This window comes from Natrix helvetica (genome assembly GCF_964273705.1).
Source record: "Natrix helvetica genome assembly, chromosome: 5".
Taxonomy (NCBI): domain Eukaryota; kingdom Metazoa; phylum Chordata; class Lepidosauria; order Squamata; family Natricidae; genus Natrix; species Natrix helvetica.
The window spans coordinates 105,505,768-105,529,689 of NC_138551.1; the positions used below are offsets into that span (position 1 = coordinate 105,505,768).

The 23,922-nt window shown below is 42.6% G+C and overlaps 1 protein-coding gene across 4 annotated transcripts in view; it reads right to left on the reverse strand.

Annotated features, from left to right (window-relative positions):
- Positions 1–9,735: 9,735 nt before the first annotated feature.
- The window catches only part of CCSER2 (coiled-coil serine rich protein 2), a 44,496-nt gene continuing 30,309 nt past the window's right edge, over positions 9,736–23,922 (reverse strand). For 3 of the 4 annotated variants that reach the window (XM_081954520.1, XM_081954518.1, XM_081954519.1), the window contains exon 10: positions 9,736–11,461. In XM_081954520.1, coding sequence (XP_081810646.1) covers positions 10,694–11,461 — 768 coding nt within the window. In that variant the 3' untranslated portion in view covers positions 9,736–10,693. Of the gene's footprint in view, positions 11,462–21,319; positions 21,405–23,922 lie in introns of all 4 variants that reach the window. The other variant, XM_081954521.1, reaches the window with a different exon arrangement.

Sequence of the window (23,922 nt, forward strand, 5' to 3'; positions counted from 1 at the left end):
GCAAAGAGCCGGAGGGCCTCGTTCCCATGGGACTGCATCATGGCCTGGAACTGGCTGACCATCTCAGCCCGCTGAGCCTCCAGGTGCCGGTACCTGGCCTTGCGCTCCCACAGGCCTTCCCTCTGCTTGGAAAGCCTATGCTCGTAGTCCTCAGTGAGCTGCTTCTGCTGAGCCTCCTTCTCGGTCAGTTCCAATTTGAACTGAGCTGTTTTGCCAACTCTTTCTCATGGTGGCTGCTTAGCTCCAGTGATTGCTTCCTGTTGGGGCCCTAAGGAACCCGAGCGGCAGGTGAGGAGTGGGTGGGAGGGGAGGGGCAAGTAGAGGCTGGTGAGACGCCCCTCGATGTGAGTGACATTGAGTTGGCCACAACTACCCAGTCACATAACCACCTAGCCATGTCCACCCAGCCAGTCATTAGGCAGATTATATTAGTGGTCCGCAGGATTTAAAATTATGAATTTAGTGGTCCCAGAGGTCTGAAAGGTTGGGGACCCCTGGTCTAGAAGTAGGCTTCCTCCCAAGTATGGAAAGTTGGGAAGATGTCCATGACTGTGTTTTTCCTACAGTTTCTACGTCCCTTACTTCTCATGTCTTCTTAGGGCTCCTGCCAAGCCAGCAATGCCAACCAGTTTAGAGCTGCCTTTCTCACCTTGGGTTGTGTTGAAATACAGTTTGCATCATTTCCATCTGGGGTGATTCTGGATTTCAACCCATATGAAGAATGTTGGGATTGCAGAAGGCCAGCTTTTCAATGCATGGCAGGGTCTATTAGCTCTGTTTAAAGCAAGGGATAAATCCTCCCTCCCTGCAGTATTATACGTCTCTATTTTCTCCCATCTCCATAGCAATTAATTATAACCTCAACTGGCTCGAGAGGTAAGAAAGCAAAGAATTACACACATTAATGTCCCTTCTCTTCCTCATTTCACACCCCGCCCCCCTTGGCTTAGCCGAGCTGTCTCTTGCATGCTTTACCAGAACACAGGCCGGCTGGGTCTTTTTTTTGCTGGATTCTTATCACCACATCTCACTGTGCTGGCAGTGGTGGCGGAAAGGAGGCGGAAAGGAATACAGAGTCAGTCCAAGTGGCAGAGCTGCACCCTCCCCTCCACCCACCTCTGCAAACGGGGGGAAGCGTGGATCGGCTGCTGCAGCCGAAGCATTTTGACAAGAGCTCATATTATGGGCTTGCAAACTGTTTTTGACGGAGGCAGCAGCTATTTCTCCCATCTTGCAGAATGGACATTTTCCTCATTTCCTGGCATTCGAGTGCCATCTGCTGCAAAACTCTGGAGGAGCAGGCCAGCATCCTGGGAACTGGAGGAACACTGAAACATGTTCCCTCAGATCCTGCAGTTCTCCTTAGCTTTACAGATTAACAGAAAATAGAATAGGATGAATTAGAATAGAATATGAAAGGGACCTTATAGGTCATCTAGTCCAACCCCCTGCCCAAGGAGGAGACCCTACACCATTTCTGACAAATAGCAGTCCAATCTCTTCTTGAAAGCCTTCAGTGATGAAGCTACCACAATTTCAGAAGCCAACTTCTCTTCCATGGGTTGATTGCTCTCACTGATCAGAAAATTTTACTCCTTATTTCTAGTTTGAATCTCTCCTTGTTCAGTTTCCATCCATTATTCCTTGTCTGGCCTTCCGGTGCCTTGGAAAATAGCTTGACATCCCCCTCCTCTCTGGGGCAGCTCTTCAAATATTGGGAGACTGCTATCCTGTCTCCCCTGGTCCTTCTCTTCACCAAACTAGCCATGCCCAGTTCATGCAACCGTTCATTGTATGTTTTAGTTTCCAGACCCCTAATCATCCTGGTTGCTCTTCTCTGCACTCTTTCTAGAGTCTCAACATCTTTTTTATAGTGTGTTGCATTAACAGAGGGATACAATCAAGATCAAGTGAGGTACTAATAGCACTCCATAAGCCTGGTAAGACCACACCAAGAGTACTGCATCCAGTTTTGGTGACCACACTATAAAAAAGATGTTGAGACTCTAGAAAGAGTGTTGGCGTACGGAACGCTGTAACCGTCCCACCAAAAGTGGTCCCTATTTTTCTACTTACATTTTTACGTGCTTTACGTGCTTACATGCTAGGTTGGCAGAAGCTGGGACAAGTAATGGGAGTTCACTCCATTATGCACTAGGGATTCGAACCGCCGAACTGCTGACCTTTCTGATCAACAAGCTAAGCATCTTAGCCACTGAGCCACCGTGTCCCTAGTCTTAGTACCTTACACCTCTGTAATTCTTAATCCATCTACCTCCAATTATACAGCGCTTACGGTGAAGACATCCCACAGAGGACTGGAGGTGGATTCACAGCCACTGGGATGTAGTGCTCCTTTGGCAGTGCTGCCCAAGGACCGCCCACTGTCCTTACAGACCCTGCCGAACCGTGGAAGGCTAAAAAGCTCATCAAAGATGAGCACCTTCTACAGAATGAACCATGAGCTTCCACACTGGAAAAGTAAAACTCCAGTGGCATGGCCAGAGGGGAGGCTGCTAGGAGCTGAGACTCAACAGCCTTCAAGCTCGGATGACAAAGTTTCTTTTTGGATAGGTCAAACTGTACTTCTGAAAATCCTACAAAGTGGTAGATTGCTAAAAGTTTGAATAAAGATGGAAAGAAAATTATAAATCATTGGACTGTGTGAGTAAGCCCAGATTCACTCTGAGTTAAAGAGTTTCAAGAATAGGGATGATTAGTGAGGTCCTTGGCACTCTCTGAGCTTGGTGATTTTCTTGCAGACATTTCATGACCCAACTAGGCAACATCATCAGTAGTAGGACTTGGGGTTTGCTGTTTATAGTGGCTAGCCCCGTCAGTATTCCTGGGAGAGTTCTTGATGGTTTCTCGATTTGGTTGTTATTTGTCTGAGTTAGAAATACCTTGACTGGGTTATCTGATGATTAGATCAGAGCCATTCTGTGATTCAGACGGGGATGGGGAGGCTGTATCAGAGAAGAATTTGCAAGCCTATGGCTAGGCCTCTTCAGTTTTTTTTATAACAAACCAGCGTAATAGCACTAAGGATGTCTCCACAGATGGTAGCCCCACTCTAGATGGGGCTTAAACCTGGATGCCACGGTTAAGTAGCAGTTTGGCCTTGAATGTATTTGGAGGGAAGACTTCTTTCTGCTGAGAAAATTATCAGACAGGGTTCTTGAAAGCTCTAGGAGGCAAAGTAATTTAGAATAACAGAGTTGGAAGGGACCTTGGAGGTCTTCTACTCCAACCCCCTAATTAGGCAGGAAACCCTACACCACTTCAGGCAAATGGTTATCTTCTTAAAAACTTCCAGTGTTGGAGCATTCACAACTTCTGGAGGCAAATTGTTCCACTGATTCATTGCTCTGTCTGAAAATTTTCTCCTTAGTTCTAAGTTGCTTCTCTCCTTGATTAGTTTCCACCCATTGCTTCTTGTCCTGCCCTTGGATGCTTTGGAGAACAGCTTGACTCCCTTTTCTTGGGGCAGCCCCTGAGATATTGGAACATTGCTATCATGTCTGCCCTAGTCCTTCTTTCTCTTAAGCTAAACATACCCAGTTCCTGCAACCGTTCTTCATGTGTTTTAGTCTCCAGTCCCCTAATCATCTTTGTTACTTGTCTCTGCATTTCTAGAGCAATGATGGCTAACCTTTTTCCCATCGCGTGCCAAAAGCGGGGGGAGAGCAGGGGGTTTGTGCGCAGACGTGCCCACACCCATAATGCTATGTCATGCGCGCATAACCCTCCTGCCCTCCCCCCGCTTTTGGCACCTGATGGCCCCATTTTTCACCCTCTGCAGGCTCCAGAAGCTTTCTAGGAGCCTGGGGAGGGCATAAACGGTCTCCCCCACTCCCCAGAGGCCCTGCTGAGGCTTCCGGATGTTTCCCTAAAGCCTCCGGGGGACAAAAAATGGCTCTATGGGCAACCCAGAAGTTTAAGAACTGACTTCCAGTTTGCCCAGAGGGCTGTTTTTTTGCCCTCCAGAGCCTTCAGGAAGCTTCTCTGAAGCCTCTGGAGGGCAAAAAATGGCTGGAAAAGAATGCCGAACTCAGTTGGCCAGTGCGCACAGTGTGCTGGAGCTGACAGGGCAATGCCTCGCGTGCCCTAACAAATGGCTCCGCGTGCCACCTATAACACGTGTGCCATAGGTTCGCCATCATGGTTCTAGAGGGTCAACATCTTTTCTACATCATGGCAACCAAAACTGAATGCAGTATTCCAAGCAAGGCCTTATAAAATGGTAATTAACACTTCACAGGATCTGGATTCTCTCCCTCTGTTTATGCAGCCTAGAATTGTGTTGGCTTTTTTGGCAGCTGCTGCCACAAATGGCTGGCTCATATTTAAATGGTTGTCCACTAGGACTCCAAGTGCCAGCAGCCTTTGAGCAGAAAAGCTGTGGTGAGTGCTACATCTTTCTAACCCATGTTATTTCTGTTCAACAGGTGTGCTGTGAAAACCCATCATAAATAGTCTGAGAGTCAAGAGGGCAAATGCAAATTTCAGGTATTACTTTAACCCAATACCGATGACAGATGGGCAGTCTGAATCCATGGTGGCCACTCAGTCAAAACTTTTTTTGGGGAGGCGGGAAGAGGGAGGAAAGAAGATATAGAAAATGATTGGCGCATAATTTGAAATATAGCCGTTAGGGTGAGGGTTACTGTATTTTTTGGTGTATAAGACGCACCTTTTCCCCTTTAAAAAGAGGCTGAAAATCTGGGTGCATCTTATACACTGAATACAGCATTTTTTGCCTCCCGAAACCAAGCTCCCTTCACCAAAATGGTCGTGCATAGCCTTTAGGAGGCTTCCAGAGTGCTCCTGGGGGCTGAGGGCAGAAATGGGCGAAAAACACACGCTATAAGCCTCCTGAAGACTATGTATGTCTTATTTTTTTGACAAAAAACAGGCCCGTTTTCATGAAAAACGGGCCATTTTTTGCTCATTTTTGCCACCCACTCCAGGAGCACTCTACAAACCTCCTAAACGCTATTCATGCCCTTTAAAAAAAAACCAGAGCCATTTTTGCGAAAAACAGGCCGTTTTGGGGAAGTCTGTAGAGTGCAAAAACTTTTTTTTTTAAATTTGCCTCTTCAAAATCTTGATGCGTCTCATACTCTGAAGAATACGGTATGTGGCAAATAGGCGCTTAGACCAAGAGGACAATTAAGACACGATTGAGGGCAATGTATCTTAGGATAAATGTTGACATTTAGGTCAGTCATCGGAAACAAAGGTTTAGTTTAATTCTGGATCCTGCATCAATTCACAGTCAACATGGAAAGGGATATGTTGCGAAGCGTCTTCTTGGCTAGCTTTGCAGGGTTATCATAGCTAAGGGGAGAAGCAAAAACTGCATGTAGGGGGTGTCCAACCTTGGCAACTTTAACACTTGTGGCCTTCGACTCCCAGAATTCTTTAACAGAATGCTGGCTGGGGAATTCTGGGAGTCGAAGGCCACAAGTGTTAAAATTGCCAAGGTTGGACACCATCAATTTGACTTCTTGAGAATAAACCAAATTCCTCTAGATTGGAAGTTTCTCTCATTTTACAGAGCAGTTCCCACTGAGCACACTAGGTGGCAGAAGATGCATTCTAAATACAGGATTCATTTCAAGTTTTTCTTTAAGATCAACCAGCCAAAACACACACACACACAAACACACCTCAAACATAGCCAGTGATAGCTAACACGTGCACACACACAAAAACCCACTCGGAATTAGGAAGTTTATTCATTAAAGCAACACTGAGGAAAGTCTTTACATACAGGCTTTTTAAATTATCTTTACAAGCAGATTCCAATATACAGTATTTCTCTTTTTTTCTTCTTACTTTGCAGCCAGTACTGATTTAGTACAAAGGCTCACACTGCAGTTAATCCTGATTAATCGTAGTGCTTTTGAGAATCACACAGGCAGTGAGCAGCTTTACCACAGCGGTGATCAACTTTAAGTTTCTGAAGGCCCACCTAGTTAGTCCTCTCTCTAAACAGGATCGCGTTTCAACAAGGCACTACTCACTGACATGATAATCCCACATCCCACAGCCCCAGAGAACCAGCCAAAGGCAAGGAGAAGTTTAAATCTAGGGGGACTTCACAGGGCTCGTCTACTTCAGCTGGACCAAGTCTGCTGCATTTGGAGAACTATCGGATGAAGGGCAGACCCAATAGGATTGTCAGTCTGGTGCCAGGATGCTTCTGGTGGTAGCAGATTGGTCTACCAAAAGCAAAAATAATGAGAGAGAGAGAGAGAGAAAGAGAGAGGGAGGGAGGGAGAGAGAGGGAAGGAGGGAGGGAGGGAGGGAGGGAGGGAGAGAGAGATAAATCAACCTTAGGATGCTAATGCACCATCACACAAAAGGCTTCAGGCACACAAAAAGTGTGGCAAGGGAACCCTAGTGGCCTCCAAACATAGCATTTGAGAATGAGAACTGACTTAGCTGTAGAAGTGGTATTCAGCCGGTTCGGATCGGTTTACCCAAACCAGTAGTGGAGTGCGTGTGCACATTTGCAAACCGGTAGGGAAGGTAAATGAAAACTACCCCTGGCACCATTTGCAAGTTCCCTATAACTGGATTCCAAACCCTTGAAATATGTAATGCTCCTTTTTTGCACAAGGCAGGTGGTATTTATTGCAGGGCAATTTTTTTAAAAAAACCAATTAAATCAAGCAATTCCAAAGGCAAGCCTTAGCTTTGGCAAACGTCTTAGGGATATTTTCTCTTCTGAGTTATGGCATGAAGAATGCGGGGGTTCGGAGAGAAGATGCTTAACAAGACAAAAGCTTTGCAAGGCCAGGCTGTGTAGGCATGCAAGCTACCATTCCACGAATATTTTGAGATAATGAAGAGGCGGAGATACGTTTTATGGGCTGAATCCTCCATGGAAAGCATGGGTTTAAAACACCTGAAACGCGAACATTAATATACACGGAAAAATTATTTCACTGCTTCAGCCATGGATCTATAAATTTAGGCACAACTCCAAGCCCATTCAAGCGCAAATCTGTTTTGTTCCATTTCCACTTCATTATGCACATTGGAGTGGTTGAATACCTTAGGAATTATTGCATAATGCAGTAGAATCCAATGGACACAATGCATGTTAACAAAAAGTAAAAAATCCCAGATTATTATTATTATTATTTTCCACTTTTAAAAAATCATTAAGGCTACTGGGAGTTGAATGAGCCTTCAAGGCATGCCGCATGCCAGCCTTTGAAAATAAGGAAATCCTTTTCATCCGCTGGACATCCTAAACATACACAAGAACTTTCTCCAACCCAACTGCATTCAAAAAGGTTGGGCCCTCTCCGTTGCATAAGGGAGACTCACAAATCATGATTAAAAACCCACCAGGTCCCACCTTGACTTTGCCCGACAAATGCCCGAAATTACGACTCAGGGCAGCTCCGGCAACACACTCTGGGTGGGGGACTTCCAAGTTGCCTGAAGACACAGTTTAGATGTTGAACATCAAAGTCGCATGCTGCCATCTGCTACCACCAGCCTGACAAAGGGATTGGGAGCAAAAGGCTAGTGCAGGGGTGTCCAAACTTGGCAACTTTAAGACTTGTGGACTTCAACTCCCAGAATTCCCCAGCCAGCAGAGCTCTCAAAGTTGCCAAGTTTGGACACCCCTGGGCTAGTGTTATCTTTGGAAAGTAACCCCCCCCCCCCCCCAATGCTGTATCTTCCTGAAGCAAACAGCCTCCCCCCCAGGGTTACTTCTCATTAAGTGCTTAAAGTAATGCCGGGAACATGAAATTGAAAAATGCTAGTTGGAGGCCTCCTAATGTATACTGAAATACCAGTACCGATGCAGTAGTTCAGCCTGATGCAGTCGCGCTTTTATAAGCTGGATTACGGTTTATTACTTGCCATTGAGAAGTGCGACAACTATCTACACTGTTTTTCATCTGTCTAACTCTACAGGTGCCCCTTGGTGGTTAGAAGCCTTCTGTTGACAGGGTACATTCGCATCCTGATTAGGGACAAGAATATTGGGGAAATAACAGCTTGCGTCTGTTCAAGGTGTCAAAAAGAGCAGGATAGTGGTTGTAGATTTTTTTTTTCTGATCCCCTCTGGAATGTGAAGTTTGTGCAATTACATTCCGTGTCACCCCAAACATAAGAGGGTCTCATTTTCTTTTGACCCCCAAAATATGGCCTTGGCCTCATTATCCGGGGGGACGACGATGACTGGTTTTGGGGTTGCTGGGCGGCTGCTCTCTTGCGAGCGGCCTCCCAAAGAGTCTGGCATGGGGACGGGGGCGAACGGCTCTGTTGCTCTGTCGCAGCATTGCAACACAGCAGCCATGAGGTGACCACACCCACAAGCAGCTGCCCGGCAATCCCTCTCTCCAGCCGGGCAGAGCGCCACTCACCAACCTAGCAGTATCCCGAAGGTGCCAAGCCATATGAGCGCCTGTCCCCCTCCCGGCTCCCGCAGCTTGACGCCTTTGGAATACCGCTAGGTCAGTGAGTGGTGCTCTGCCTGGCCAGAGGGGGGAGGGGATTGTCGAAGGGACTTATTTTCGGGGGAAGGCTTATATTTTTGCCCACCTAAAAAAAAAAAAACCGGCATGGCCTTATTTTCAGGACATGTCATATTTTCGGGGAAACACGGTAGAATCCCGTCATATTTGTGCCGAAAGTAGGCAGGCCCCAATGGGTCCCATTGGATCAGTCAGCTTGCTTGGACAACTGCTCACCTGGCAGGCTCCGTCTGCTCCAACACGGGGCCAGACTGATTAGCCAGGGGTTCAGCCCAACTACCTGGGCTGATGTGCTTGTCATCCTGGATTAAACAAGGTGTGAGTCACGTCGAGGTTCGTGGGGCTAACATTACGACAGAAAACCCCTGCCCGTTTTAAACACAGTCCTCCTTCAACCGTTATCCCTGATCACAAAAAAGGCAACTGAAGCTTAAAGCATGTCTGCCACTCAAGAAAGCATTTTCCGGTCAACAACATCAAGACCATTTCACTGCATACCTTCAAGGTTTACAAGCGACACAAATACAGTTAACAACTCTTGGTCCGTCTTTAGATGATAAACTTAAGGTGGCTGCATATGTTTCTTACTTATCCTTCTTAAGAAAACCAAAGCTACTTTTCCCTGGCTTAATTTAGCCTATCTGACGCCCTCCAAATAGACCACAGTCCCCGGTTAGCATATGCACAAGCCAGGGTATTTGAGGACAATGGTGATTTAGCCTGACATATTTGGAGGGTGCCGGATTTGGGAAGGTTACTTTGATTATTTTATACAATTGTATCATAGCAGCCAGTTGTTTCGCCGGATTTGGTTGTTGTTTTTGTTGTTATTATTATTATTATTATTTTTAAAGGATGCATTTTTCTATAAGAAACGTTCTATAAGTAAAATTCAGCAGAGCTCAAAAACAATGCTATGGTGTATTTTTCAAATTTTATTTAACACTTTTAAGTGTTTTTTTTTTTTTTAAAAATGCCATTTCCAACAAGTGTTCTGAGATTGATACTGGAATAAGATTTCAAGACAATTGAACCCCATTTACCACTTTTCTTTCTGTGGGTCTAGTTAACCCTTCCCTCCACTGATGGCCTTATCTGACAGAATTTCTCTGTCTCTAGTGACTTTCTATCCCTTTTCTCCAAATATTAAAACATTTTGTTCTTTTAGGACTTCCCAAGATTCCCCCAAGTGTGTATGTGTACATAAATGCATTTGGCATTTTAAAAATAGGGTTTAAAAAAACATAAGCTTTATTATGAAAAATAATTTTTGAATCCCTACGTATATGGCGAAAATTTTGTGCAAACATTCCAAATTGGCTTCTTGAGATTTTGAGTTGTAACAGAACTCAATAAATAATGTTACCGTTAAGCAAGCCTTGAAATGAAAATTTACAAGCTGGCGGTCATGGACTCGTTATTTCCAGAGTCACATCCCATGCCATCTGACAACCGTTGGTATACACCAAAATCTGGGATATATATTAAATACTGTCTTTCCGTTACGCCATGATAATGGATTAACACTTATATATTCTACAGCTTATCTACAAGGAACAGGTAAGACTTTAAATATAAATATATCCATTTCACCCTGTGAAATTTTGTGGCCACTTGTGAACCATGAAGAGGGACCCCAAAAACACAGAGAACAATTTGGGATCTTCCTTGCGAAAACATAACAACCTCCGTTAAATATTAAATATACATCTTTTACAAAGTTTGGGGGTTATAAATAGAGACATTTTGCATAGGCCTCTTGAGATACAGAGACAGACTTATGGCTGAAGAGGAACGTGAAAAGAAAACAGCAATAACAAAAGAAAGATCGACAGTATCATTTGTCCATCGCTTATAATTATTTCCCAGAACCAGAAGGTAGCCTCCGTCATCCATTCTTCAGGGAGACACACAAAGGATACAATTTCCGTCAGCAACTTTCCCGGACAGAGACGACCATCGGTGCCATGAGAAGAGGTCACAGAGGCTCGTGCAGATCGAGGCTGGAAGAAGCAATGCACTTTTTTTTAAAGAGGGTAAAACCGAGACTAGAAGCATCAGCATCAGATGATGTGCAGCATCTGGGGCCTCCAGGTTCTTGCTGGGGCCTCCTGGCCAGGAAAAGGGCGGGCAAGCAGCGTCATGGGACAGGACCAAGGAAACGACACGGGAGAGTCCCGCTTGGACTACGTCTTTGGTTTTGGGAGTCGGGAGAGACGATGCAAAGTCAGGCCCTCCCCAGGGCGAAGGGCTGGATCTCGGTTCTGTGGGGCCTCTTTTGTTGGCGCCAGGGGCTTCGCGGGGCCAGCCTGAAATCTCGGTTGCTCAGGAGCTGAGATGGTTTGGGGGGTCGTCCTCTGCTTGGGGCGGGAGGAAATGGCCGGAGGGCGAAGTTTGGAGGCCCTCTGGTTCCTGCTGCTCGGAAGGGAGAGGTTGGATGCCGACTGGGGTTGTGCCTGGCCGCTCAGTGGAGGCACAAAGGAGTCCCTCGAAGAGGTTGCTGGAGGAGGCACTGGCACGGTCTGCTTTGGGGCTCGGAGAGCTCTTGACATCTTTGGTGGCAAAGCCTGGTTTGGCCTGGAGCTGTGGCTTTTCAGAGCTGGCCTGGCCTGCCAGTCGTGCGCATTCAAGTGGGCCGAGGGGGCAAGGGGCTGCGAGGCATTCAACTTCCGACCAGCGATGTCTTTTGCTTTTTCTCTGACCGTTGCGTTCCTGGTGGAATGTGTGTTCGCCAGGGAGTTGTCATCGTTCCGCTGTGTGTTTAAAGTGCTTGGTTCACACCCACTGTCAGTGCTGGAGTCAAGGGCAGCGTTGTTGTCTTCGGGGCCAACATGTTCCGGTTGGTCCTGAGGAGGGGGTTCACTGCGAGCCACGGTGGGTGATGCTTTTGCTAGTTTTCCCTGGCTGAGGTCTGTGGAATGGGGAAGGTGGCTGGAAGGCTGTAGTACTTGAGGCTAGAGAGGAAACATTACATGCCAAACAATTAGGAAAAGAAAGAAGGGAAATCGTACTGGCATCTGCTTAAAAATTAACTTCTGTGTTTAAAGCTAATGAGCAAAGGGCAAAGGAACCAACATTTCCCATGCCTGTGCAAGGACACCAAATGAATAAGCTATTGCAGTCAAAATTCATTATTATATTTTGTATATTCTGTATGTAATCTATACAATGCCAACACCCAACTGGACTCTTTATTACTGGTTCCTTATTCACCTGTATTTTTGGCTTCTAGCCCAGAGATCATTCAAGGGGACTAATACTAAAACATGAAATTGTATCAGCTAAAAGCAGTTAAAATCAACTAGTCTTCAAACTGGAAAAGGGTGGGTAAAAAGGGAGAACTGGACTCCTTTCCTAAATGCAGTTAAAATACTTTTCCTGGAGTGACAGTTGAAGGCAACTCCCAAGGCAATTATCCTCCATAGTTGGGGAGCAATGCAGCCACTGTACCAGTAAACAAGTGTAAGAAAATGAGGCTATTGTCTTCATTTGACAGGGCCTTTTACTGGTTCAGATGAATTGGGCAACCCCTCCAAATATTTCATCCATTACCGCAGGGATCTCCAACCTTGGCAACATTTAAGACTTGTGGACTTCAACTCCCAGCATTCCCCAGCCAGCCATGCTTGCCGTTTAAAGTCTTAAAGTTGCCAGGGTTGGAGATCCTTGCATTAGAGCAGAAAAACTGGCCTATTCCTATTGTTTTGCCACAATAGCAGGTGTAACTGTGCCACAATTAAATGCTGTGTAAGCAAATTTAAGCACATGAGCAACCTCCTCCCAAGATCCATTGGCTAAAGCTTATTATTTGCAAGGGTTGTGTTGATTTATTAGATTAATCTGAAATCTCCATAATGTATTCCAAAGTCTTTTGAGATCTTCAGCTGTTAATAAATGGAAGGCTTAGTTAGGAGATTATCTAGGCTGGGTTAATAAACTATGTTTAAATGCATAGAATGTAACCTGGGATTACGACAGTAGTTCTGTTTCATGATCATTATCTCTCAGAAACGATAATAAAAGTAAGGAAAAATCCCATAACTTGGTGAATGAGTAAATAGGGTACAGGCCTGAGAAAGATCTCACAGTTATCACAGGACAAAACAAACAGTAAGCTGCATCTTGTTCCCTGTATTTTAGTCTCATTTTAGCACTGTGCATCTTGAGTTAATTAATGTGGGCTGATTTTTAACAGATACATTTTACCATTTTCTATACACTATGTACCCACCTGAATAGATATGATGTTAGAAGACATGCAACTGTTGCAGATGGCAAACACAGACCACAGTGATTTGTAGACAGAAAACATACAACACATAAAACACAAAGTGCCCTCAACATACAATAATCCCACACAATCCCCCTATTTGTTGTATCAATGCCTGAAGGTTTTGTGGGATATTATTATTATTATTTGCTGGTGTAAAAAGGGCTCTCTTCCATTTCAGGATTTTCAGTTACCCAATGGAGTATAATAAAATAGTTGTTCAACCCCTTTGCCTCACCATAGACCAGGCAGCATTACACACAAGTAGAAAATGATTACATTGTCCTACAGAAGATCCTTTCTTACCATATATATCTACTGAAGGCCACCTTCCTCTTTATATAATAAAATATCACCACCACTGAGAGGTGACAAAATGGAATTTGGTCAGTATAAAGAAGAAAAGTATGTACTCGTATTTGGCAGTAAATGGGACAATTATTAAAACTGAGGTTTGATTACAGCAAACCACAATTCATCAAAAATTCCCCAAAAGAAAATACATTAAAATGCTGCAAAGTAAATGTTATTTACATGTTGAAAAAACAAAACAAAACATATGCCTCATTACTCATGGCCTTACACAAATATGTGAGTTAGATCCACAGATACTCTTCTGTTCCTAAAGAATCGTTTCTGCTTAGGAAAAAGTGTGCCTAACGCAACTAAAATGAAGCGAAACTAATTATTAATGTAAAGTGACCTCAGATCAAAAAGAATTCTAAGCCTCAAAAAGGTTAGAGATAGCTTTTTCCCAATAAAAATCTAATTTTGAGAGGAGAGGGAGGAGGGGTCAGATGCAAAATTTTCACAGGTCCAATATCAAGTGCAATAATTTAAATATAGGTTCAATTTGTCCAACTCCTCCTTGATTAAATTACTGCTATGAGTCGCTTTCTTTTTCTCTAGCAATTGAAAGAAGTTACTGCAAGTTGATATAGAGAAGAAAAGGAAATCTTGCTTTCTGGGTATGATGGAAAATCTGTTTTTTGGGCCACTCCTGGTTGGAGCAGATCCAGTTTTGTGCCAGTAAAGAGCACCACCTCCTTCAGCAAATCCTTGTTGCCCAACTGGTCAAATTACTGCCCCAAATGCAGAAACATGCACTTTCTTCTTGTGACTGCAGAATCCCCAAACACTATTTTAATCCAGTGATTAAATTCACAACCCTGGTCAAAAATAGCCAGGGAAAACATAGAGCCTCCTAGTTGGATCCAAGGCAAGAACTGTCAATTCTGATAGTGACAAGGCAGTTGTGTCAACACTTGAGCTATCCTCTGCATCTCCTTATTTAAAGTTTCTGTCTTCTAGTCTAACTCAACTGGGCATGGGCTGGTTGGGTGGGGAAGAGCAGCTCCCAGAATTCCACTGGCTGAGAAAATGAAGAAAGGATTGCTCTAATGCAGGGATGGCTGACTACCACGTGCTGTCACAACGTGTTGACCTGCGTGCTGGAAATGGCATGCAGAACCATCCCGCCTGGAACGCACGGCCTCATTGGACTTCGTGCACGTGGGAGCGCCGAAACCAGGAAGAGCACCGTTCTGGCACACCCAAATTCCCGGTTTCCAGCATGGGTGAGTGCCCGACGAACAGTTGGCCATCATGCATGCTCGCAGCACAAACCCGGAATTTTGGGTGTGGACGTGCGCATGCATGCTGGAATGCTGCTCTTCTGGGTTTTGGTGCTCCCACACCAAAGGCCAGCTGGCCAGTGCGCATACGTGCACCAGAACGCGGAATAGGAGCCAGCAAGGCTACTCGTCCTGAGGGAAATGGCTCTGTGTGCCACTTCCACCATGGCTCTAATGTGTTTCTCAGATCCTTTGTGTCTATGGAGATTCTCAATCACCCAGGAAATGGTTGTCCTAAAGGTGTTTTATCCAAAAGATAACTGGACTTTCTTGGGCTTTTTTTTTCTTTGAAAACATTTCGCTTTTCGTCCAAGAAGCTTCTTCAGTTCTAATTTCAGTTAGAACTGAAGAAGTTTTTTGGAAGAGAAGTGAAATATTTGTTGTTCTTTTTTAAAAAAAGAAGACAGTCCAGTTTTCATAGTCATGGTTGTTGACTGAAAGCCTTTAAATTAAACAATTAGCAAGATGGCTTTTCTTATAATTAAGCTGGCTATCTAGCCCTTGTCAAAACTTGGTGGCTTTGAAAACAGCAAACTGGTTTTGGTTGGGCCCAAGTGTGGTAAAATGGTTGCTGAATGACAATTTACCACATTAGGGAATGTGTCTGTTTTTCTATCATATTTGTTCTTGCCTTTTGAAGCTACAGTAAGTAATCATTGCATGAATAGGAATAAATCCACTTCAGGGCAATTCCTGAGAAACCAGGCATCAGTCTTTGTTTAGATCACAAAAGTAATCTAAGAGCAGCCATATATATATATATAGTCCTCAACTTACAACAGTTCATTTAGTGACCGTTCAAAATTACAAAAGCAATGAAAAAAGGACTTATGGCCATTTTTCAGAGTTACGATCTTTGAAGCATCCCTGTGATCACATGATCCAAATTCAGACACTTGGCAACTGGTTCACACTTATGACGGTTGCTGTGTCCCGGGGTCACGCAATCCTCTTTTGCGACCTTCTGACAAGCAAAGTCAACGGGGCAGCTGGATTCACTGAACAACTGTGTTACTAACTTATCAACTGCAGTGGTTTCACTTAACAACTGTGGCCAGAATGGTTGTAAAATGGGGCAAAACTCACTTAACGAATCTCTCACATAACAACAGAAATGTTGGACTCAATTGTGGTCATAAGTCAAGGACTACCTGTATATATATATATATATATAAATAGCAATTGCTCCTTTGGATCTTTTCACTGTTTTGCACAATGTTACTGAGCCTCATGTAGGTCTATTTAATACAGGTGGTCCTTGGATTATGACCATTTGTTCAGCATCCATACAAATTTATGATGGTGCTAAACGAGTGCTACTTAAGACTGGTCCTTGGAGTTCCGGCCATTGGTCACGTGATCACGATTTCTGATATTCCCTTCCCAACTTCCCATAATCAACATCAATGGAAAGGCTGCAAGAAATCGGAAGTGAGGTCCCTGCTTAATGACGGCAACCAGGGCTTCCAGAACTGCTGTTGTTAACTGTCATTGTCATGTGACATTGCACTTTATAATTGTCGTTTCATTATGGCAATTCCAGTCCCAATTGCTATTGTAACTCGAGGACTACCTATACATCAATGAAGTGTGAGCTAAGAGTTACTAGCAAAAGTTGTGACTTGTTTCCTTTGTTAAAAAATAAAGTTGTCCAATATCTAAGGTAGTGATTGATCGATACGTAAGAAGAATTTCACGGAGGGAATTCAACAATTTGAGAGAACGCGCGACCAGAACTGCTTAGTTAAGAGAATGAGTCTCTTCCCCACCAAAATTGTATTCGTCAGAATCTATCTATCTATATAAAAATGGCTCTGTGTCCGTGTGATCCAGCATAACTCTGGAACGCCTCAAGCAATTTCAACCAAACTTGGTACAGTTGATTTACTCTCTGGAAAAAAATACTGTGGAGGTAAGATACCCCAACACCCGTCGTGTGTGTGTGTGTTGTTAAGATATAGTCTGTTGTTCCTTAAAATGGCTTCTACTATACTGCCACAAAATGGCTTCTACTGTACAGCGCATGGAATTGCCATGGTAATGGCTTCACAGTACTCCACAAGGGGGCTCCCTCTGTTAAGGGGAAAAATCCAAATTATGTTTGGTCCTGACATTTCCCCCCTATAAATAAATATCAGGTTATCAACTAGTTATTTTAAAAAAAACAGACACAGAGAAGCATGGTCATATCCTGTGATGACCGGTTCCACATTAAGATGCTCCATAACAAAAAAAATTATGAGCAAACAGATTCACCACTTAAACCCCTTAACTTGGGAACTACTTCAAAACTTGTGTAGGTTCACATATGGTGGAGTGTATATTTGTATATAATGGGTTCAAAACATGAGCTTAAAATGCGATTTAAGCTTCTCAATGATAAGATAAACTCAGAAGGAATCTGGTGGCCTTTTTTCTGATTAATAAACGAATATCCAAAGACCTTTGAATGAAATTGGTGAGTTTGGCTACCATACACTTTGGCCTAAAATATTTTTGACTTCATTAAAAACTGTAGAGCAGTCTTTTCCAACTTACGCAGTGAATATATATGAATGAAAAAAAAAAAGACAAGAGCATGCACCAGTGTGGTCTGCATGCATCATGCAGAAAGCAAGCACAACGGTGAAGACACAAAAGGAGAGATCGGGGGGAAAAAAATCTAAAGTTGTACTGTACCACGCTTTATCACAGAAGTAATGGACTAACTCCTCAACTCCTTGTCAATAGCACAATAGGAAGCAGAGACAAAAAAGAAAAGAAAAGACAAGGACAATGATATCAGAGGGCCAAGACACAGTAATGAACCAGTGCCATGATTAAGAACATCCTCTTTACAGTGTGATAGCCGCAACGCAGATCCCCCCAATGTCAGAAAGGCAAACGGAGGGCATCTTTTAAATGCAACCACACCTACTCACCTTTATCCCGATCTCAGAATGCAATTACATCCGGTCATCCAATGGATCCTGCCTTCACATCACATAATTTTATTAGGACCACCAGGTCACAAAGCTTCAGTGTGTTATACTACAAATCCATATCCCCGTTTGTCTTTTCCCACTTAAGACAGACTATTTCTGTCCTTCATCATTTTCTAAAGTGTAAGCATTTCCACTTGGCCTCCGATTGTTTTTGGATACCTTCCTAATTTTTTGAGCTAAACATCTGCTATGCTATAGATATTCTTGAACTACAATCCCCATCAGCCTCCAACAAAATGGGCAATATGGGGGGGGGTGGATTTTGTAATTCCTATGGAGTTACACGCTGCCTTTAAAGTTATGCAAGTTGAAAAGCTGCTTAATGGATAACGTCTCTCAGCAACCGTTACATACAGGAGCTAAGAAACTCTAATGGAAACATTTTTCTAAAAATCCCCTTTTTAATGGAAATATTGCAAACTTCAGCTTATTGTTTTAAGAAATGAAATTAAAATGGTGGGTAGCTCCTTGAAATAAGAAGAAAGTGATAGGGAATTTTGCTGCCTTCCTTTTCTCTCTGGGGATCCTGTCACTGGATATTTTTTCTCTCTCTTAAAACACACCACTGAAATTCTGGTTAAAGTCATCTTAGCTTCAATTCTTGGCTCTCTAAAATTCCTAAAGTAGACCCCCAGCAACAGCCAGCCAATCAGGCCAGTTGCAAAAGATGCTGTTTTACACAAACAAAAAGCCAATTCCCCATCCACTGGTGAAATTCAAAAATTTTCCCTACCGATTATGTGGGCGTGGCTTGGTGGGGCGTGACCAACTTTTAAAAAAAAAACAAACTTTTTTTTAGCATTTTTTAACTGCCGGTTCTCCCAAACTGGTAGTTAAAAAATGCTAAAAAACATGTTTTAAAAAAAGTTCCAATGATTGCGCGGCACAGCTGATTGTCACATAGCTGATCGTTGGAACTTTTTAAAAACTTTTAAAAGTATTTTTTACTCCCAATTCGGATGAATCACCACAAACTGGTAGCATTTCACCCTTGTCCCCATCCCTACTCAAAGGACTGTTCTCAGTTTAAATTCTGTTCCTAACTGAGTAAACATCAAGAATATTACTGTGTCACCTGAAAGAAAAACAGAATCTAGAAGGCTGAGTGGCCTAACATTAAGTGTACGGTTAGGTGGCAAATCCCAGCCGACCTTGTCTGATTCCCCAAATTTAAACAGGGTTAGGGTTAAGGTTGGGGGGGGGGGGAGAAAGAATTTGATGAAAGTCTACCAGAAAACCAGAGAGCTACATATGAGTTTGGGATGTTGGAAAAACAAAGCAGAACAGCAGAGGCAGACAATGGGAAATCTCTGTTGCCAACAAATTGTAGATTTCTTTAAAAAAAACACACAGCTTCGTATTACTTTTTTGTGGAATGAAAATCATTTTAACTACATTAATAACAGTGGTTTTTTTTTTATTTTTGCAGACGTGTTTGTAAGTTGATATATTTATCTACTATTACATGTTTCTTTTGCTTTGTGCATTTTTGGTTCACTTGTTCCAGTACAGAAGCAGTGACAGTAAAATAAAGAACGAGATTATCCGTCTAATTGCTGACACAAAATATTTCAAATTGTTGCTTTCAGCCAAAGAAAACCTATTTATAATCAGGATACCGCTTCAGCTAACTGGAACTCTTTGGAGACATTCATACAGCTATTAATCCTTTATATGATCAGATCCAAATGTAATAAAATAGCCGCCTCTACAGCTCAGTCCCCAGATTTTGCTGTATACAGCAAGGCATCAAACTCAGGAATGGACTATGACGACAACCCCTCCTTAGAACTTCCAAAAGACTATACTTTGGGGCAATTTTTACCAATTCTCAGATTTTTAACCGTTAATCCAGGCTAGCTAGTAACTTAGTTAACACTTTCATGGAAATATCTTAAACAAATTATATCAACTAGATCTGAATACTGGACCATGAGGATTTGTTTTGCAATGCTGTTTCTAGTTAGTCTAAATCCATCTATATAGCACAGTGATGACAAACCTTTTCAGCACAGAGTGCCCAAACCGGAACACGCGTGCATGTGCACCCGCCGGAGTGCCGGAAACCTGAATATCTGCTGGCTGGCGTGTGTATGTATGCCTGTTTTTTGGCTGTTTTTCTAGCCATTTTGGGGTGGTTTGGGGGCCATTTTTCAAGCCATTTTTCAGCTGTTTTGGGCAGGTTTTGGGGCCGTTTTCAGGCTGTTTTCCAGTACTCTGGCACTCGCAAAGAGCAGGTGGCCGGCACTCATGAAACCAGAAGAGCAGCTGGTGATGGCGCGTGTGCCCACAGAGAGGGCTCTGCGTGCCACCTTTGGCACCCATTACATAGATTCGCCATCACAGGTATAGCAGGTCAAGAAATGGACAACACTCCATTTGAAACCATGGTCTAAGGCTGATTCGAAAGTCTTGGCTTGTGTTTAACTATGGAGGAAACAGAATCTTGCTAATGGATAGAGATGAAAGTCAAGGGAAGCCAAAAAGCGTATTAAAAGGCTTTACAGACTTTGTTGATTCTTATTTGAGGTTCCATATTCTCCATGTTGATCATCTCCTTCCTAAACTAGAAGTGAAGAAATTAATCTCCCCGATCCAAACCAAATCTATACTCTCTCAATCCTTCTTTCCAACAAACACATAAAACTTATGCAAAGCAAAACATTAATCCAGAAACAAAACACACCCATCTGGAAATCTCTCTCTCTCTCTCTTTCTCATCATGATAAGCATCATACATGAAGAGGATACATTTAAGAAGACACTGCAGGAAAAGCAACCCAGCTAAACAGGCAATTTGTCTGCAAAACTCCAGTTTGTTCAACAAATTGTGGTTAAAATAAACATTAGCTTAAACATGACATATTAACTCATTTCTCCCCGTATTCTGAAACTCTTTTCTGTACTTAATGATGACAAACAGGTTCACCAATATTGTGCTCTCTGTCAGGGATTGCTGGCAGTTGCCCTGGGTGCCCCATACTGAGTTAACATGGCCCAATATAAAACCCTGAAATAATGCAGGGGTGACTCAAGGAATTCAAGTGGTTAAACTGCAAAAGAACTATGTTTCTTGGTTTTCACATTTTAAACCATCTGACTTACTTTGGAGATCCATTTTCTATCATCTGCGTATGTTAAAACTCATTCCATCAGTCATGAGGTTTTGTTTTTTTAGGTTTTGCAAATCTGCAGTGTTGCTTTTAAAATTTCCCTTGTAATAATTTAACAATTCACAACATTCTCTACATCAGAACACTACAAAGCAGCAAAAATGTTGTTTCTATTGTGCATTAAGAACAGGAATACAAAAAACAATAATCCCATTTTAGTTCGAACAGTTACAAGTTAATAAGTAATATTAATATAACATGCAGAATTGAAAAAGCTGCTTCTTAGCTGGGACGTGCTCTTTTTTTTGAGGAAAGACCCCCTTGGGAGAAACATGCACACGTAGCTAGAAGCAAAGCTTAATTCTCCAAAGAAAGCAATGTATCATGTATTATTAAAATACGGCTTGCCATGAACGTATCTACACAAATATTTTGCAAGGAAATTGGGGAGGGGTGGGTATGCATGCCAATAACATGGACAAACACGGCCACACACTTTCCAAAAGCCACGGGGAGGGGCAGGAGGCAGGAGGGCAAGCAAATTATAGTTTGCAGGAGAAAGAATTAAAACTTCCGGACCCATTTAAGGCTCATTATAAAACCATTTTGCATCCGGTCATCAATGGAAGTTTTATAGCAAGTGAAGGAGGCAGAGGGGTTAGGGATTGTCCGGTGTTCTTGCAAGGGAGAGCAGAGAGAGAGAAAAAGAGAGAGCTGAGCGAGAGGGGGAGTGCGTGCAAGGGGGAAAACTGCTAGTAGAGCAACGGGTGAGGGGGAGAAGGGGGGGGGTGAGTGAGGAGTACAGACTCACTCTGTCTGCGCTGCGGTGGAAGAGTCCGAGGGATGCCCTGGAATGAGCCCTGCCAGGGAGAGAAGGAAGAAGCAGAAAACCCACTCTGTGCGGAAAAAGATGGGGGAGGGGGAGAAAGAAAAAATAAAACAGAGAACCAGGGAGGGGGGGGGGGAAACAGTACCAAAAGCTACTTTGTTCCTCTTCTCTTAGCGAGAAATAGCTGCAATTCTAACCATCCCAAAGGAGTTGCCGGATTTACCAAGCGTCCTTTGACTGCTTTCTTTATCCCAGACAGAGACCCAATTCTATTAGTTCATGATAAGCAAAATTCTGCGGGGGGGGGGGGAGTATTCACCCCCTTCCAGATTTTCTGAATTTTTCCTCTTTTTTTTTTTTTTTTTGCTTCTGAATGTTATCAAGAGCCTCACGAGGGTCTGACGTATGCATAAAAAGGTTGGAAGGGAAGGAGTGAAAATAAAATTTGGTACCTGGCTGCATATATTTCATAAACAAAGACCTTCAACAATTCAAGTGGTGCTCAGGTTAGGACTACAGAGGCTGGAAAACATCATTTAAGTGGCGTGGTTATTAAATGAGGCATCATCCCTGGTTTAACACATCACACAACCAACTTGATAAAAATTGCTGGGATCTTTTTTTAATTATTTCCAAAGATTGTTAGCTCAACGCAGAAGCTAAAAATAGGGGGGGGGGATTAAAAATGGGGGGGGGGGGGAATTGCAGAGGTTTTAGATATTTTGAACGAAACTAATAATTATATGGAGGTAAGTGGTTCATCCACCAGGAAGATCCCAAGGAAACTTATGTCAAATATTTCAGTAAATCATAGGATACACAATCAAGGTAAAACAATGTATCCAAGCAAACTTTGTAAGTTTCAGAAATCTGGAAAACCAAAATAATAATCATCATCATAATTTTCACGGACGAAAGTTCTATCAGCAAGACCCCACAGCTAAGAATGCTGCCGTCTTGGTCATCCCTCATTTCTGATAGGTAGAGTTAAGAAGTTAAGAGTTAAGAAGACAGGACAAGACCTCTGAATATAAATCTTTTGAAAGAAGGCCTTCACAGCAAACAGAGACCCTTCTTTGGATTATTAAAGCAGCTGTATCTTTGCCCAGGCCTCAATAGCTACTCTGTAAGCTTGCTTCTAAGAGAGACCCAGAAGCAGTTATTCGTTTCTGCTTGAACGCATCTAGAGTTACCTACTCTCTATCTCAGTCTTTCCGTTACTAAATTGCTTTTACCGTCAGGACAATTTCTGTGGCCTACAGCTGAAATATGTTTGCAGACACCACTGTAGACCGTTCCTGGTCTTCTTCTGAACAACATCTCTTTAGGAGTTGCCTTCACAAGGCTAACCTCCAGCTCTACCTCCATCAGTCTCTCCTTGTAAGATTTACTTTCCTGGAGCTGACTCTCTGGGTTGATCTTCATTTCCAGTGAAGTGTCTGGAACTGGACGCAGCACTTAAGAAGTTTGACTGGTACAGAAACTATTTTTTCCTACTTTAGAAAGTAAAATTTAATAACACCCAAAAGGTCAGACTCCTGACTCATTCACTTCATAATCATCAGTTCTTAGATCCTTTCTTCATCACTCCTGAATCCTCTATTAATGATTTTTTTTTATTTCTTAAAAAGAGTAACTTGAAATTCGTCTGATTAAATGTTGTTATTTTCAGTCTTTTCCCTAACTTTTCAAAATCATTTAAGTTTGTTTCTTCTTGCCATCTACGAATTTGTCGAGCCTTTTTTCCCTTCACATCCACATTTAATACAGTAATAGCAGCCTGTGACCACTCTTGGTATCATCTCACTCAATATTTCCTTCAATATGAAGGATAATTTATGAAAACGTATTGAAAATGTCCGTCAAGCTTCTAGGCAGCCAACTAAAATTATGCCATCCAGCCTGCACTCATGAAACGTGCAAACTGGAATAGATTTAATTAAATCTCTCCAGATTGATCTATCAGGTGCAACTATAGCTTTGGTTGTATTTGGAAATGCTGAGCAAATTGTTTTAAAGAAATTAAATACACATTATTTACTTCTACTTCAGCAATTAGATATATGTATTTAATATATTTAAAACAATACTCAGAAGCATATTGATTCTTTTTTTGCTGGAGTCTACCTTTTGTATAAATCTCCAGGTGTAGTTATTGGTTTATGTCATTACATAAAGATAATTAATAAATAAATAAAAATGAAATGAAATAAAAATATCTGGCTATATACATTTTCATGTTTTTATTTATCTATTTGAAAAAAAATAGATTATATCATCTTGCTGCGCTCTTTCATTTATTTTCTGGCAAAAATGGAAGAATGCACAAATACAAGGATGGTTAAAAGCTACGAGTCTGAGGGGGAAAAAAATCCCTGATGGCTTTTCAAGCTGATCTGAAATATTAATTCATTTTTTTTTCTGGAAAGATTTAGGGTTGAACTAGGTTTTGATGATTCTGTGATGTAAACTGTTAAAATCCCTCCAAAAATCTTCAAGAACAAAAATGAGCTCATTCCTTTTCTAATTCCCAAAAGCAACAACAACAAAAAAGAAATCCCTAAGGTGACTACAAAAAGAATATT